At 39.1% G+C, this 16,277-nt stretch overlaps 1 protein-coding gene across 1 annotated transcript in view; it reads left to right on the top strand.

Moving 5' to 3' along the window:
- The first annotated feature begins 4,457 nt into the window (after positions 1–4,457).
- The window catches only part of acad9 (acyl-CoA dehydrogenase family, member 9), a 28,665-nt gene continuing 16,845 nt past the window's right edge, over positions 4,458–16,277 (top strand). Inside the window, exons 1-8 of the mRNA XM_061887746.1 lie at positions 4,458–4,723; positions 7,852–7,945; positions 11,305–11,406; positions 13,387–13,493; positions 13,560–13,660; positions 15,529–15,607; positions 15,673–15,844; positions 15,949–16,022. Of these exons, the coding sequence (XP_061743730.1) occupies positions 4,538–4,723; positions 7,852–7,945; positions 11,305–11,406; positions 13,387–13,493; positions 13,560–13,660; positions 15,529–15,607; positions 15,673–15,844; positions 15,949–16,022 (915 nt within the window). The 5' untranslated portion in view covers positions 4,458–4,537. The remainder of the gene's footprint in view (positions 4,724–7,851; positions 7,946–11,304; positions 11,407–13,386; positions 13,494–13,559; positions 13,661–15,528; positions 15,608–15,672; positions 15,845–15,948; positions 16,023–16,277) is intronic.

The raw sequence follows: 16,277 nt of genomic DNA on the forward strand, positions 1-16,277 counted from the left end.
CTATTATGGTCATACTCTTGTTTGCTTGCGGCTACGATTTCAATACTATTGAAGATCTTTGGTCCTTGCAACCAATAGTACGTTAATGTTAAATCTCACTTGTGAAAAGTAATCCCCCGATTCCTATTTTCAACAGTCCGCTCATTTGAGCAGGAAAACGCTAAACACCAGCCTGGCATCTTTGTTTTTATAAGCTGTCAACAGTCAGTTTAGCATCTTTCATCAATCTTTATTGCAGACCTTAAGATCAATTAAACATAAAAAACACAATACAAAACATTAAAAACAAAACACTAAAACGTTAAAAAAACAAAACAAAAAGAAACAAAAAGCCCAAATGCCAGTTTCTAACATACAAACGTGTGCCAATGGTTCAACAGTCCACATGAGTAACAGAACTGCAGCCAGGGTTCGTTAACACAGTGATTATGTCATTTTCAGACCCAGATGCCCTACACATAAACGTATACATAAGGTTGCGTAGCAACGCTGAGAAAGTAGGCACCCCAACACTAACAAACATCTGGCTTGCACTGGCGCTTCTTGGAATCCCAGGAGAAGGCTCATACAATCATTATAAGCAACCTGCAGCTTCTGAAAGCTTTTCTGCTTATACTGTACCCACAGGGGGGCATTATACAATGGAGTGCAATAGGCTCTGAATAAGACCATCTTTACATCATTTGTACAATAATACAATTTCTTTCTCAGCATTTTGGCTTTGGCATATAGCATACGCCGCTGTCTGTATAGGTCATCATCATCACCCAATAGATCAGTAATGATGTGCCCCAGATACTTAGTTTTATGACACACACTCAGCACCTGTCCTGACAGATAGAATGAAGGAAAAGAGAGATCCTTGTCTTCTCTAGTTCTACATATCATGATGACACTCTTCTTTGCATTATATTTCACATCATATTTTAAACCATATTCTGTACATATATTCAGCAGCTGTTGAAAGCCAGCACTGCTAGGAGACAGGGTGGCTAAATCATCCGCATACATCAGATGATTAACCACAGTATTACCAAGTACACATCCTGTTCTACAGGTATTGAGCTGGACAGATAGGTCATTCATATACAGATTGAAGAGGGCAGGGGAGAGAATTCCCCCCTGGCATGCCCCGTTCCCAACCTTAAATATTGCTGAGCATTTATCGCCCTATCTGATCTGCATGCTCTGATTAGCATACCAATATGACAGAATTCTGATGATACTATCAGGCACGCCCCTCTCTTTCAGTTTTAAGAACAGTTTCTGACGGTTGACTCTATCAAAGGCTTTCGACGCGTCAATATAGCCAAGTATAACTGAGGAGTTCTTACCTTTGTACATGTCAATCACTTCTTTCAATGCATAGATACAAAGGTCAGTACCATGCTTAATTTTAAAATCAAACATTGTCAGCAGTGGTAAGAATGCGCTTAAGCGGTCTAATGAAATTATCTCTAACTTTAGAAAGCATGCTTGCAAGTGCAATAGCCCTGTAATTATCCATGCTTCCCACCTTACCTGCCTTGTCCTTGATGACCGGCACCAGAATGACAACCATCATGGCGTCAGGCATCTTTGTTTTCTACCTGTCAACTGTCAGTTTAGTATCTTCATTTTCTACCTGTCAACAGTAAGTTTAGCATCTTCATTTTCTACCTGTCAACAGTAAGTTTAGCATCTTTGTTTTCTACCTGTCAACAATCAGTTTAGCATCTTTTGTTTTCTGCCTGTCAACAGTCAGTTTAGCATCTTTTGTTTTCTGCCTGTCAACAGTCAGTTTAGCATCTTTGTTTTCTGCCAGTCAGCTGTCAATTTAGCATCTTTGTTTTCTACCTGTCAAATGTCAGCTTAGCATCTTTGTTTTCTACCTTTCAACTGTCAGGTTAGCATCTTTGTTTTATAGCTGTCAACTGTCAGGTTAGCATCTTTGTTTTATAGCTGTCAATTGGTAGTCTAGCATCTTTGTTTTATAGCTGTCAATTGGTAGTCTAGCATCTTTGTTTTCTACCTGTCAACTGCCAGTTTAGCATCTTTGTTTTCTACCTGTCAACTGCCAGTTTAGCATCTTTATTTTCTACCTGTCAACTGCCAGTTTAGCATCTTTTGTTTTCTGCCTGTCAACAGTCAGTTTAGCATCTTTGTTTTATACCTGTCAGCTGTCAGTTTAGCATCTTTGTTTTACAGCTGTCAACTGTTAGTTTGGCATCTTTGTTTTCTGCCTGTCAACTGTCAGTTTAGCATCTTTGTTTTCTACCTGTCAACTGTCAGGTTAGCATCTTTGTTTTCTACCTGTCAACTGTCAGGTTAGCATCTTTGTTTTATAGCTGTCAACTGTTAGTTTAGCATCTTTGTTTTACAGCTGTCAACTGTTATTTTAGCATCTTTGTTTTCTGCCTGTCAACTGGCAGTTTGGCATATTTGTTTTCTACCTGTCAACTGTCAGTTTAGCATCTTTTGTTTTCTACCTGTCAACTGCCAGTTTAGCATCTTTATTTTCTACCTGTCAACTGCCAGTTTAGCATCTTTGTTTTCTACCTGTCAACTGCCAGTTAAGCATCTTTTGTTTTCTGCCTGTCAACAGTCAGTTTAGCATCTTTGTTTTCTACCTGTCAGCTGTCAGTTTAGCATCTTTGTTTTACAGCTGTCAACTGTTAGTTTGGCATCTTTGTTTTCTGCCTGTCAACTGTCAGTTTAGCATCTTTGTTTTCTACCTGTCAACTGTCAGGTTAGCATCTTTGTTTTATAGCTGTCAACTGTTAGTTTAGCATCTTTGTTTTACAGCTGTCAACTGTTATTTTAGCATCTTTGTTTTCTGCCTGTCAACTGTCAGTTTGGCATATTTGTTTTCTACCTGTCAACTGTCAGTTTAGCATCTTTTGTTTTCTGCCTGTCAAATGTCAGTTTAGCATCTTTTGTTTTCTGCCTGTCAACAGTCAGTTTAGCATCTTTGTTTTCTACCTGTCAGCTGACAGTTTAGCGTCTTTGTTTTCTACCTGTCAACTGTCAGTTTAGCATCTTTGTTTTCTACCTGTCAACTGTCAGTTTAGCATCTTTTGTTTTCTGCCTGTCAACTGTCAGTTTAGCATCTTTGTTTTCTACCTGTCAACAGTCAGTTTAGCATCTTTTGTTTTCTACCTGTCAACAGTCAGTTTAGCATCTTTGTTTTCTACCTGTCAACTGTCAGTTTAGCATTTTTGTTTTCTACCTGTCAACTGTCAGTTTAGCATATTTGTTTTCTACCTGTCAACAGTCAGTTTAGCATCTTTTGTTTTCTACCTGTCAGCTGTCAGTTTAGCATCTTTGTTTTCTACCTGTCAACTGTCAGTTTAGCATCTTTGTTTTCTACCTGTCAACTGTCAGTTTAGCATCTTTGTTTTCTACCTGTCAACTGTCAGGTTAGCATCTTTGTTTTATAGCTGTCAATTGGCAGTCTAGCATCTTTGTTTTCTACCTGTCAACAGTCAGTTTAGCATCTTTTGTTTTCTACCTGTCAACTGTCAGTTTAGCATCTTTGTTTTCTACCTGTCAACTGTCAGTTTAGCATCTTTGTTTTCTACCTGTCAACTGTCAGTTTAGCATCTTTGTTTTCTACCTGTCAACTGTCAGGTTAGCATCTTTGTTTTATAGCTGTCAATTGGCAGTCTAGCATCTTTGTTTTCTACCTGTCAACTGTCAGTTTAGCATCTTTGTTTTCTACCTGTCAACTGCCAGTTTAGCATATTTTGTTTTCTGCCTGTCAACAGTCAGTTTAGCATCTTTGTTTTCTACCTGTCAGCTGTCAGTTTAGCATCTTTGTTTTACAGCTGTCAACTGTTGGTTTGGCATCTTTGTTTTCTGCCTGTCAACTGTCAGTTTGGCATCTTTGTTTTCTGCCTGTCAACTGTCAGTTTAGCATCTTTGTTTTCTACCTGTCAACTGTCAGGTTAGCATCTTTGTTTTATAGCTGTCAACTGTTAGTTTAGCATCTTTGTTTTACAGCTGTCAACTGTTATTTTAGCATCTTTGTTTTCTGCCTGTCAACTGTCAGTTTGGCATATTTGTTTCCTGCCTGTCAACTGTCAGTTTAGGCAGCTCGCCGGCTCCTCGTCACCACTTGAAGATGGCGGCCGAATTTCTCGCGTCACAGCAGCCAATGCTGTGTCTACTTACAAGATGTCTATGGTGAAAACTGCCTACAATAAAACCACATAGAAACCAAGAACTCGCCCTCGATCATTTTTCAGCTGCCAGTTATCCATTCGTTTTTGGCTGTCATTTATTTAATACTTTTCTGTGTAAATATTGTATTAAATGTGACGATTATGACTTATCTTGAAACACAAACAAAAAGTAAACATTAACACAATTAGGTTGTTTCCCTCACTATTTTATGTATGCTGATGGAGATTATATTTGGACCCTATGGCCGCAGTACACTTCCACTCCGCGCGGTGGCGGTAGTGTACCGAGCAAGTTGATCGTCACCACAAGAAGAAAAAAAGACAAGGAAGTAGAAGTAAACGTCTGCAGCGTCTTGCTTGAAAAGCCAGTAAAGATGAATTTAAGTGGAATACGCTTCTTATTTAATACTATTGGTAGTGTTCGAATGAGGAAACACTTATTGGACAGTAAAACATACCTGAGATACACAGTATGTTGTTTGCCGCTGCAGAGGTCAATTAAAAGTGACTCGGCAAAGCTCGCTTACGCAAAGGATTTATTTCTTGGTCAAGTCAACAAGGTAATTTTCTACTTCGTATCATCATTTAGTATTGTTCTCTATGCCTTCTCTTTCAACCCACTAACGTCTAATTAAAGGCAACTTTAGAGGAAAATGAAATCCAGATATATTGTTACAAACGTGCTTTAATTTAGTCCGTTGTTTCAACAAACTTACAGTTGTATTCCTAAATGAAAACAAACAGTTTCGCTGTTCATATTTGGTCATATATGTTTCTATTTGTTCTAAACCAACCGTGTCAAACTCTGGCCCGCAGGCCAAAATTGGCCCGCCGTTTAATTTATTTGGCCCTTGAGGCAATATCAAATTAACATTAGAGCTGGCCCGCCGGAAACACCACATTCACCGCTAATACTTTTACTTGCCAACCCTCCCGATTTTCCCGGGAGACTCCCGAAGTTTAGTGCCCTTCCCGAAAATCTCCCTGGGCAACCATTCTCCCGATTTCCACCCAGACAACAATATTTGGAACGTGCCTTAAAGGCACTGTCCTCTACAACATGCCGTCACGTCCTCTTTTCCTCCATATAAACCAAGTAACATAATATATGCGGCTTTCACACACACTTGGTCAACAGCCATAAAGGTCACACTGAGGGTGGCCGTATAAACAACTTTAACATTGTTACAAATATGCGCCACACTGTGAACCCACACCAAACAAGAATGACAAAACACATTTCGGGAGAACACCCGCACCGTAACACAACATCAACACAACAGAAGACATACTCAGGAACCCTTGCAGCACTAACTCTTCTGGAATGCTACAATATACACCCCCGCTACCACCAAACCCCGCCCACCTAATTTTTTATTTATTTTCGAATTTATTAGCCTCGGAAAAAGTTAATGTTGATATTTGTCTCAGAAGGCTGCAAATAGAAAAGAGGCATTAATTTTTTTTAATTACGTTTTATTTAATATACCACCTGATGTTTTTTCGTTTGTTTTTTGAAAGTTGATTTTCCACTATTACGTTATATAAGCTCTGCCTGTTCCATGGGAGGAAGCCCGAGTACCCGATGGGAACCCACGCAGTCACGGGGAGAACATGCAAACTCCACACAGAAAGATCCCGAGCCCAGGATTGAACTCAGGATTACTCAGGATTACTCAGGACCTTCCTATTGTGAGGCAGATGTCCTACCGTGCTGCCCTATTTAAGCCTTGCTTGTTCAATATTCATTGCAAAACTTGTTTGGGTCCCTATTAAAAGGTTAATTTGTTCAACCTTGGCCCGTGGCTTTGTTCAGTTTTAAATTTTGGCCCACTCTGTATTTGAGTGTGACACCCCTGTTCTAAATGGAAGTATTCCCTTTTCCATGTTCATATTTAGTCATGTATGTTTCTATATTTGTTCTAAACGGAAGTATTCCCTTTTCCATATTCATATTTAGTCATGTATGTTTCTATTTGTTCTAGACGGAAGTATTACCTTTTCCATGTTCATATTTGGTCATGTCCATCCATCCATTGTCTACCGCTTATTCCCTTTTGGGGTCGCGGGTGTTTCTATTTGTTCTAGGCGGAAGTATTCCCTTTTCCATGTTCATATTTGGTCATATATGTTTCTGTTTGTTCTAGACGGAAGTAATACCTTTTCCATGTTCATATTTGGTCATGTATGTTCTATTTGTTGTAGACCAGGGGTCTCAAACTTACTACCTGGGGGCCACTGGATGCAGAGTCTGGGTGAGGCTGGGCCGCGAGTAAAGCTTTTCTTAAAAAACAAACGTTGCATACTCAGCATATACCGTATTTCCTTGAAATGCCGCCCGGGCGCTAGTTAATTTAAAACCTCTTCTCACTCCTGCGCTTACCAAAGGCATGCGGTAAAAGTAAGCATGCGCTAATTATGTTAAAACCTTTTCTCACTCCGTCACTTACCGAAGGCATGCAGTAAAAATTTGAGTGTGATGTAAGCTTGGACCTTAAATCCTACTGAATAGCTCTTAATCTTCTTCCTTATATGCGATTTCAAATCACCGGTATTAAAATCAGCCTCCTCCATTTTGAAAGTGATGACAGGGGAAGGGTCACTCATGACGTCACGAGTTTGACCAGGCGGTAATACTAAGCATGCGCTAATTATTTTAGGAAGCGAATTTGACCCAGCAGTACTTCTAGGGAGGCATATACTATATGCCCTGTGGCAATTCAAGGAAATACGGTATTTGTAATTAGCCGACGCACGGAGTATAATGTTATTTCCGCAATGTGTGTCGTTCTACTTTCCCTCCCTACAGCAACACGGCGGTCAGCGGATAATAGCCGGGAAAGTACCGGGATAGCGAGCACAAAAAAGTGACGGCTCCCGGAGTGCAAATTACACAATTAAAAAAAATAACTATTTGAATTGGTCCAGGTTATCGGGGACTGTTATTACTGACGGACAGGTGTCGCAGTGTGACTGCAGCCGGGCATGTAACAAAACCCTTGTCTCCATGGCAACGTCTCTGTTGTTTTCACCCACTTGCCGCTTTTCCACTGACGCGGGGGTAGGCAACCCAGAACGTTGAAATAGCCATTTTGGACCGAAATAACACAACGCTGTCAAGCGGCATTCATATTAAACTTGCGGGCCGTACTAACATTAAACTTTCATATTAAGGTGGGGGGGCTTCACGGTGGCAGAGGGGTTAGTGCGTCTGCCTCACAATACGAAGGTCCTGCAGTCCTGGGTTCAAATCCAGGCTGAGGATCTTTCTGTGTGGAGTTTGCATGTTCTCCCCGTGAATGCGTGGGTTCCCTCCGGGTACTCCGGCTTCCTCCCACTTCCAAAGACATGCACCTGGGGATAGGTTGATTGGCAACACTAAATTGGCCCTAGTGTGTGAATGTGAGTGTGAATGTTGTCTGTCTATCTGTGTTGGCCCTGCGATGAGGTGGCGACTTGTCCATGGTGTACCCCGCCTTCCGCCCGATTGTAGCTGAGATAGGCGCCAGCGCCCCCCGCGACCCCGAAAGGGAATAAGCGGTAGAAAATGGATGGATGGATGGATTAAGGTGGGGGCTGCAATATAACGTCTCGGCCCGCGGGCCGCGTATCTGAGACCCCTGTTCTAGACGGAAGTATTCCCTTTACCATGTTCATATTTTTTCATGTATTTTTCTATTTGTTCCAGACGGAAGTATTCCCTTATCCACAAATAGAGAATGAAGAATTGGAAGAAATCAATCAGCTTGTTGCTCCCGTGGAAAAATTCTTCAAAGAGGAAGGTATTATGAAATATAGTCACACGTCTGTGCACTTAAATCTACTTATAGCCAGTTTTTTTCCATTTTGTTCAAGAGAGACTGCACTTTTTTAGGTTTGCCTAACATTCACAATCAATATGCATGACAAAAGGACACGTTTTTCTTTTTTGTTTGCATTCTTAAATAAACGCTCTCAAAAGTCAGCCAAGTGGCTTCATTTAACTTATAAAGCTATGTATATATAAAAAACATCCAAAAACCTCCATCATCATTATACACTATATTGCCAAAAGTATTTGGCCACCTATCCAAATGATCAGAATCAGGTGTCCTAATCATTTGGCCTGGCCACATGGATGACAGAGTCTGGTGCGGATGATCTTGACTGGTCTGCACAGAGTCCTGACCTGAACCCGATGGAACACCTTTGGGATGAATTAGAACGGAGACTGAGAGCCAGGCCTTCTCGACCAACATCAGTGTGTGACCTGACCAATGCGCTTTTGGAAAATAGGTCGAAAATAAACTATGTAAGAATATAAACACACTCCGTAACCTTGTGGACAGCCTTCCCAGAAGAGTTGAAGCTGTAATAGGTGCAAAAGGTGGACCCACATCATATTGAACCCTATGGGTTAGGAATGGGAGGGCACCTTAAGTTCATATGTGAGTCAAGGCAGGTGGCCAAATACTTTTGGCAATATAGTGTATCAATCAATCAATCAATGTGTATTTGTATAGCCCTAAATCACAAATGTCTCAAAGGACTGTACAAACCATTTCGACTACGACATCCTCGGAAGAACCCACAAAAGGGCAAGGAAAACTCACACCCAGTGGGCAGGGAGAATTCACATCCAGTGTATATACATGTTGTAAGTGTATCAATCAAACTTTATTCATATAGCACGTTTCATACATTTAAAATGTAGGACAAAGTGCTTTACATTTAAAGAAAACAGCACCTTCCGCCCTCATTGCATAATCGCAAGTGTAAACAGTCAACCCCCCAACCCCATTCTTCTCTATCACAAACATGCACAGATAATAAGAGTCTTCTAAAAACATATGTGGGTGAGTACGGAAGAACCAGGTGACACAAAACTATTTTAGGGAGTTAAGGAGGGCCCAGGACTGCAGTGACCCTGATCCCGGGCAAACAGGGAGGGACCAGGGAGTCCTCTCTCTCGCCGAGAAACCCATGCGCCATCAGAGCACCCCAGTGAAGTGAATTCCCACTATATATATATATAATATAGTAACAGGCACATTCATAACAACATAATATTGACATATTTTTGTCATTTTGGCATATGGCGTCATATTAATTTCACAGACGCATCATAGCATTTGCCTTTCCCTTCAACATTACTACTAATCATGGCAGACAACATGAGAGACAACAAACACTACTTTGGAACACATGATAATCCAGAACCTTATATTTTTGAGCCTGAATAGAAGCTGTGTGCTAAACCGATCAATCTTCAGTGAAACATAAGCATCATGTAATCAATCAATCAATCAATGTTTATTTATATAGCCCTAAATCACACATATTTCAAAGGACTGTACAAACCATTACGACTACGACATCCTCGGAAGAACCCACAATAATGTAACAATATTGCTAAGTGATAAACAAGATATACAAACTAAAAACATAATAAAACAATCCCTTACTGTACAATATCTGCTCTCATTGGGATTCTGACTGATTAGAGGTTCATATCTTTCCATTTAGATAAAGAATTAATCATTGTCCGCACGCCAGGTTAACATAAAAGGTGGCGTAAACGAGCGTCTTTTCGTGTCTTTCTTGCCGGCTATAATTTCTGGCTAAAATTTGTACGTCAAAATTGATCACCTTCTCACACACAAAAAAATTACCCAATTTGAACCCAACTGCTGGTTCATAAAAGGACAAACCCCTTATTTGAGTTATTTTAACTCAACATTTTGGGTTAATTTTTTCAACCACAACTTTTGCGTTGAATTATTTAACCAGAAAGGTGAGTTATGATAACTTAATGTTTGGTTGTTCCCAACTATTGGGTTGAATTATTTAGCCCAGAATTTGAGTTATGCTAACTCAATATTGGTTGATTTATAACCCAACTATTGGGTTTAATTTGTTTAACATAAAAGCTGAGTTATACTCACTACAATGTTGGGTTATTCCCAACCCAACTATTGGGTTGCGCAATTTAGCTCTCCCTGACCCTGTAGTTGGTTAAAAATTATACATTTTACTGCTGGTTTGTCCTACTCCTTCCCAACTACTTATTACAATTATTTTTATTCCAATAAAATACACTCAAAAGCAAGATATTAAAGACATTTTTTTGTTGTTGTTTTTTTTAACAATAATTGTCTTGTACAGTCATAGTAGTCCTACACAGCATGCTCAAAGATTTTTATGTACGTAGTAATGTTAATGAGATTTATCCAATTTAAAATTCCCTTTAAGAAAAAAGTACCTATATAATTTACCAAAAAAAAGCCTTTTTACCCAAAAAAAAAAAAATTCTCATTAAAAACAACTCAAAAATGGTTCATAGTTTTGAAAACCCAGAAATTTAGTTAAAATAATACCCTTATAACCCCGAAAATGTATTGCTCTTCATTAAAATAACTCCAAAATTTACTCCCAACGCTCGCAACTCATAAATTGGGTGGATGGATGGATGGGTTATCAAAATAACCCTGCATTTTTTAGTGTGCAAGTTATGGCCACAACCTTTCACTATTCAGGTGAGAGGCATGGTTTATAATCTAGAATTAACTTTCACCAACTCAGAGGCGATGCAGCAGCTCACTGGCTCTATGTCAAAATAGCAGTATAAGCTAGTTAGCTCTCTGTGTCAAAGGTGTTGCTAAATATAATTTGTCTGCGTTAAAACTTATGATAACAATATTGCTAATACTTGGTTAATATTCAGGACACGAGATGTAAATGGAGTATTGTTGGCAGTTTTTGTAATGTATTTTTAGAGGGCGTAATGGGCGTAATAGTTAGCCACCTCGCACTTGTCGTATATTCAATACGCATTCTACACAATTTAGGATTCATAAAAAAAGAAAAACGTGTTCTTGTCTTACATAACGATTGTGAATTATCGGCAAAATTCCCAAAATGTGCAATTCCCCTTTTAACCGTTCTATACACTCATCCACTCATTTGATAGAAGAACCAAGAACAATAATATGTAAGTTAGGGAGTTATTAAGTTTCCATACAGTCTTTGTCAACTCTACTTATATGATCAATATTTGCTTCAAGGGAGCAACACACGTACAAACATATATCATATTGTTTAGAATAAAATGGTCACATACTGTACCTTCAAAATGATGCCATCTTTTGTCCTGTCATGACAGTCGACTCAGCAAAAATTGACCGAGAAGCCAGCATACCAACTGAGACGTTAAATGGGTTAAAAGAACTCGGACTGTTTGGAATCCAGATCCCTGAGGAGTATGGTAAGACTTTCCTGTCACCACATCACATGCTTTCATTTAGTGATGTACCGATCAGGGTTTTCTTCTGCCGATTTTGATGCCAATCATCCAAGAGTGAGATCGGCTAACACAGAGCACATTTAACTGTACAGCGGCTATCTTCATATATGATAGAGGTTTGGCAAAAGAGTTTTGCGAGAGTCTGCCATTTTTATTCAGTTGTTGTTCAAAGTTGCAGTCAATTAAGTTCGTTCTTTTTCTCTATCTTCTTTTTGTGGGGCAGACTGGCTCGTACAAGCCATTTCTAATACAAAGTAGCATGTAGTTCTAACTAATATCTGTCAGTATACTCCATATGGAAGCGCGTAGTAGTTGTAGTAAACAATGGCGTCTGAAGCGACTCCCACTTTAATGTTGGAGCTGGAACTACCGTATTTTCCGGAATGTAAAGCGCACATAAAATCATTTTTTTTATTCTCAAAACTCGACAGCGCACCTTATAAGCCGGTGCGCCTAATGTACGGAATTATTCTGGTTTTGTTTACCGACCTCGAAGAAAATTTATTTGGTAAATGGTGTAATGATAAATGTGACCAGTAGATGGCAGTCACACATACAAGATACGTGTAGACTGCAAAATGATTCAAGTAAACAACACCGACATTTTATATGTTCCATTGAAAATATAGAACATTACACACGGCGCTCAAAAATCTATCAAAATATTTGAGTACGTCTTTGGTAATCTATTAAGCCGCACCGCTTAATGGATTGTCGCCGCATTAAACATGCAAGTTTTATTATGGTGTGTATATAAGGTAAGACATATTATCTGACGTTTTCTTTCCCAATATTATGCAAAAACAATTTTACTTATCTTCTGGTGCCTGCTGATCTGTATTTGGTATCTGCATGCATCCTGAAAAATTGCGCGTGTCCCCTTTTATAGTCCGTGGGGACACCCATAGTCAATAAGCTTTTTTTTCTCGATCTTCTTGTTATGGGACATTTATCCTCCACTGTTGCCATTTCTAATATAAAGTCGTGTAAAGTTCTTATTTATATCTGTCAGTAAACTTGCCATGAAAGTGCTAAAACTTACCAGTGGAGTGAGATTACATTATTCACCCAAGGAACTTTAGTTATTAGAGAGTTCCGGTTGGACGTTTTTTCACGGGATACATTGTTGTTGTTTCCGGATGAGGAGATGCTGCTCCGTTATTGATTGAAGTTAAGTGTGAATGTCATTAAAACAGTTAGTTCCATCTTTTGACACTTCTTCCACCCCCATCCTTGCACGCTACACCGCTACAACAAAGATGAAGGGGACAAGACGCTGCCAAAGGTGAGCCAGGTAAATAAGACCGCCCACAAAACGGCACATCCTGAAGCGACTGTCAGAAATAAAACATCATCTATGCAACATTTTGACCAAAAAAACACCAATACATCTTATGTAGACCACAAGGAAGTGTTTTACATTTAGAAAAAAAAGATATATAATATGACCCCTTTAATGGGCCCTATAATCCAGTGCTCCTTATATATGAAAAAAGATCGAAAATAGACCATTCATCGGCAGTTGGCCTTATACTCCGGTGCGCCCTATGGTCTGTAAAATTCGGTAATCATTTTGAAACAACGGTCACTTTTAATGTACATCAAACATCATCAGTCATTCATCACAACGTTACCAAGGGTGATTAGTAGAAAACTAATCAGTATGAGGAAAAACTTGTTAGCTACGTTAAAATGTTTTTATTGTACTTAAGAATAACATATATATAAGATGGAACAACTTTAATATTCGTAGTGCCTCGTGGTGTATAATAATAATTTGTACAAATGTATTTGTTTGTACGTAGTTGAGTGTTTATCGTCAATTTGTTAGTTATCTTAATAGATGTAAAAACTATCCTCCTATTAGTTTAGTATTTGTGGTACGCGTGCATTTGATGCTGATTGTAAGGTTAACGAGAAGTTGTTTTGTTTGCATGTCAGGAGGTCTTGGACTGTCCAACACCATGTATGCAAGACTCGCAGAGATCATCTCATTGGACGCATCAATTGCTGTCACACTGGCTGCTCATCAAGCCATTGGACTCAAAGTAAACATTCAAACCACACTCAAGTGGAAACCTTATTTTTCTTTACAGTTTTTTTTTTTGTCTTAGGGTATTCTTATCGCAGGGAATAAATCCCAGAAGAACAAGTATCTGCCCAAGCTTGCCACTGGAGAATACGTTGCAGCTTTTTGCTTGACTGAACCTGGAAGGTACGATATTCTCAAACCTTTCAACACTAACTGCTACTACATCTTGTCAGCCTGCAATGATTGGGCGCCGATCATTGTCCAGTTGGGAGTTTCAGTCATTTTCATGATGATTTGAGGTGAAGTTGTGAAGATAAAGTATTAGGAGTTAGTTCCAAATGGCATCCATCCACGCTGTACTACTGACAGCAAGACCAGGATCCACCATGATTGACTGCTCAATGTTCTTCTGCAAACATGTTCTTGTAATTGGGGACAAATAACTTAAGCTTTGTCTCATCTGAACATCAAACTTCTGTCCACAGGGTACTAGTACAAGCCAGGTCTTGTCCATGTGGACAACAACTAATGTTAAACCTTCTTCTTTGGTCAGCACCCCCTTAGTCCATGGTGACGTAAAAGTGTATCTAATGAATTCATGGTGACGTTAATGTTTATTTATTAATTGTGAACTATACTTAATGGTGATGTCATAGTGTATTACAGTAATTGTGGACTACACTTCAAGGTGACATAAAAGTTTGATTATGGACTACACTTAAAGGTGACATAAAAGTGTATTTAACCAATTCATGGTGACATAAACATGTATGTATTAATTGTGGACAACACTTCATGGTTACATAATAGTTTATTGATTTTGGACATAACTTTTTGGTGATGTAAAAGTATATTTAATGAGTACATTGTGATGTAAACATGTATTTTCCTAATTTTGGTCTAAACCGTTACACAAAAGTGTATTTGATGAGTTCATGGTGACGTAAAAATGTATTTATAATTGCGCACTACACTTTATGGTGATGTAATAGTTTATTTATTAATTGAAATATTTTTTACTTGATTGAAGTAAACTTGTATATACTATTTGCTGGGCCCGAGCTTAACTAAGATGGACTGATGCAAAGTGGAAAAGTGTTCTGTGGTCTGACGTGTCCACGTTTCAATTTGTTTATGGAAACTGGACGCCGTGTCCTCCGGACCAAAGAGGAAAATAACCTTTTGGATAGCTATAGGCGCAAAGTTCAAAAGCCAGCATCTGTGATGGTATGGGGGTTTATTGGTGCCCATGGCATGGGTAACTCACACCTATTTGAAGGGACCAATAATGCTGAAAGGTACATACAGGTTTTGGAGCAACATATGCTGCCATCCAAGCAACGTATTTTTCATGGACGCCCCTGCTTATTTCAGCAAGACAATGCCAAGTCAGGTGTTACAACAGCGTGGCTTCGTAGTAAAAGACTGCTGGTACTAGACTGGCCTGCCTGTAGTCCAAACCTGTCTCCCATTGAAAATGTGTGGCGCATTATGAAGCCTAAAATACCACAACGGAAACCCCGGACTGTTGAACAACTAAAGCTGTACATCAAGCAAGAATGGGAAAGAATTCCACATGAAAAGCTTCACAAATTGGTCTCCTCAGTTCCTTAACGTTTACTGAGTGTTGTTAAAAGGAAAGGCCATGTAACACAGTGGTAAAAATGCCCCTGTGACAACTTTTTTAGTTAATGACTAAGTTAATGATTAGTTGCAAAAAAAAAAAAAGTCTTTCAGTTCGAAGATTAATTATCATGTCTTTACAGTCTATTCAATTGAATATACGTTTTGGGTTTTGTAATGTATAACAATTTGTGTTGTATTGCCACCAAGTCTGTTGTGGTTGCCTTTTCAGGTTTTTGATCAAGTGAACATCACACTTTGTGAATGGGTTTGTGACAAGTTTTTTTTATGACCAGAGTGGTGAAAAGGCGTTTGAAAATATCCATGTTAGTGTGGACATGCCGTGAAGTGATGATTAAAAAAATAAAAGCAAAAATTCAGGGCAGAATTCCGCTTTCTTGGTGACCTGATTTGTCTTTCTGTTTCAGTGGAAGCGATGCAGCGTCCATTCAGACACGAGCAACATTGTCAGAGGATGGAAAACATTACTTAATTAATGGTTCCAAGGTAAGAACATTGTACTCTTAAGTACAGTATATGTTTATATTTCAAGTCTGTTGGCTGTCCATTAGATCTGGATCTCAAACGGAGCAATGGCTGACATCATGACGGTGTTTGCGCGCACTGAGGTGGAAGTAGAAGGCGTCAAGAAGGATAAGATTTCAGCTTTTATTGTTGAGAGAGCTTTTGGAGGAGTCATCAGTGGAAAGCCTGAGGACAAACTTGGCATCCGAGGCTCGAACAGTAAATATGACTACTTTGACATATTTCAATTAATTTCTAACATGATTTCTGATCTATAACCTGATTCTAATTATTCACGGCATATTTCTATTCATCCTTTCCAGCTTGTGAAGTCACCTTCGACAATGTTCCAGTGCCGTTGGACAATATAATTGGACAATTAGGTGATGGCTTCAAGGTAATATTTCTTCTGCCTTACTTGACCGAACATTACTATTTTATACATTATATTTCTTTAATCCGGCTATTTCAAAACTTGAATCCCTAAGCTGGTGAGAGTGACAGGATTTGCAATTCTATATTGTAACTACCATTATTCTAGAGAAGTGTTGCCAACTCCTCAGCACGGAAAGTAGCTATTGGCTGTCCTAAAAGTCGCTAGATGTAGTCATCGCCTCATTTACATTTTTGATTGAAATGGACACTGTGGGAG

The sequence above is a fragment of the Nerophis ophidion genome, linkage group LG02 (assembly GCF_033978795.1).
Source record: "Nerophis ophidion isolate RoL-2023_Sa linkage group LG02, RoL_Noph_v1.0, whole genome shotgun sequence".
Lineage (NCBI taxonomy): Eukaryota > Metazoa > Chordata > Actinopteri > Syngnathiformes > Syngnathidae > Nerophis > Nerophis ophidion.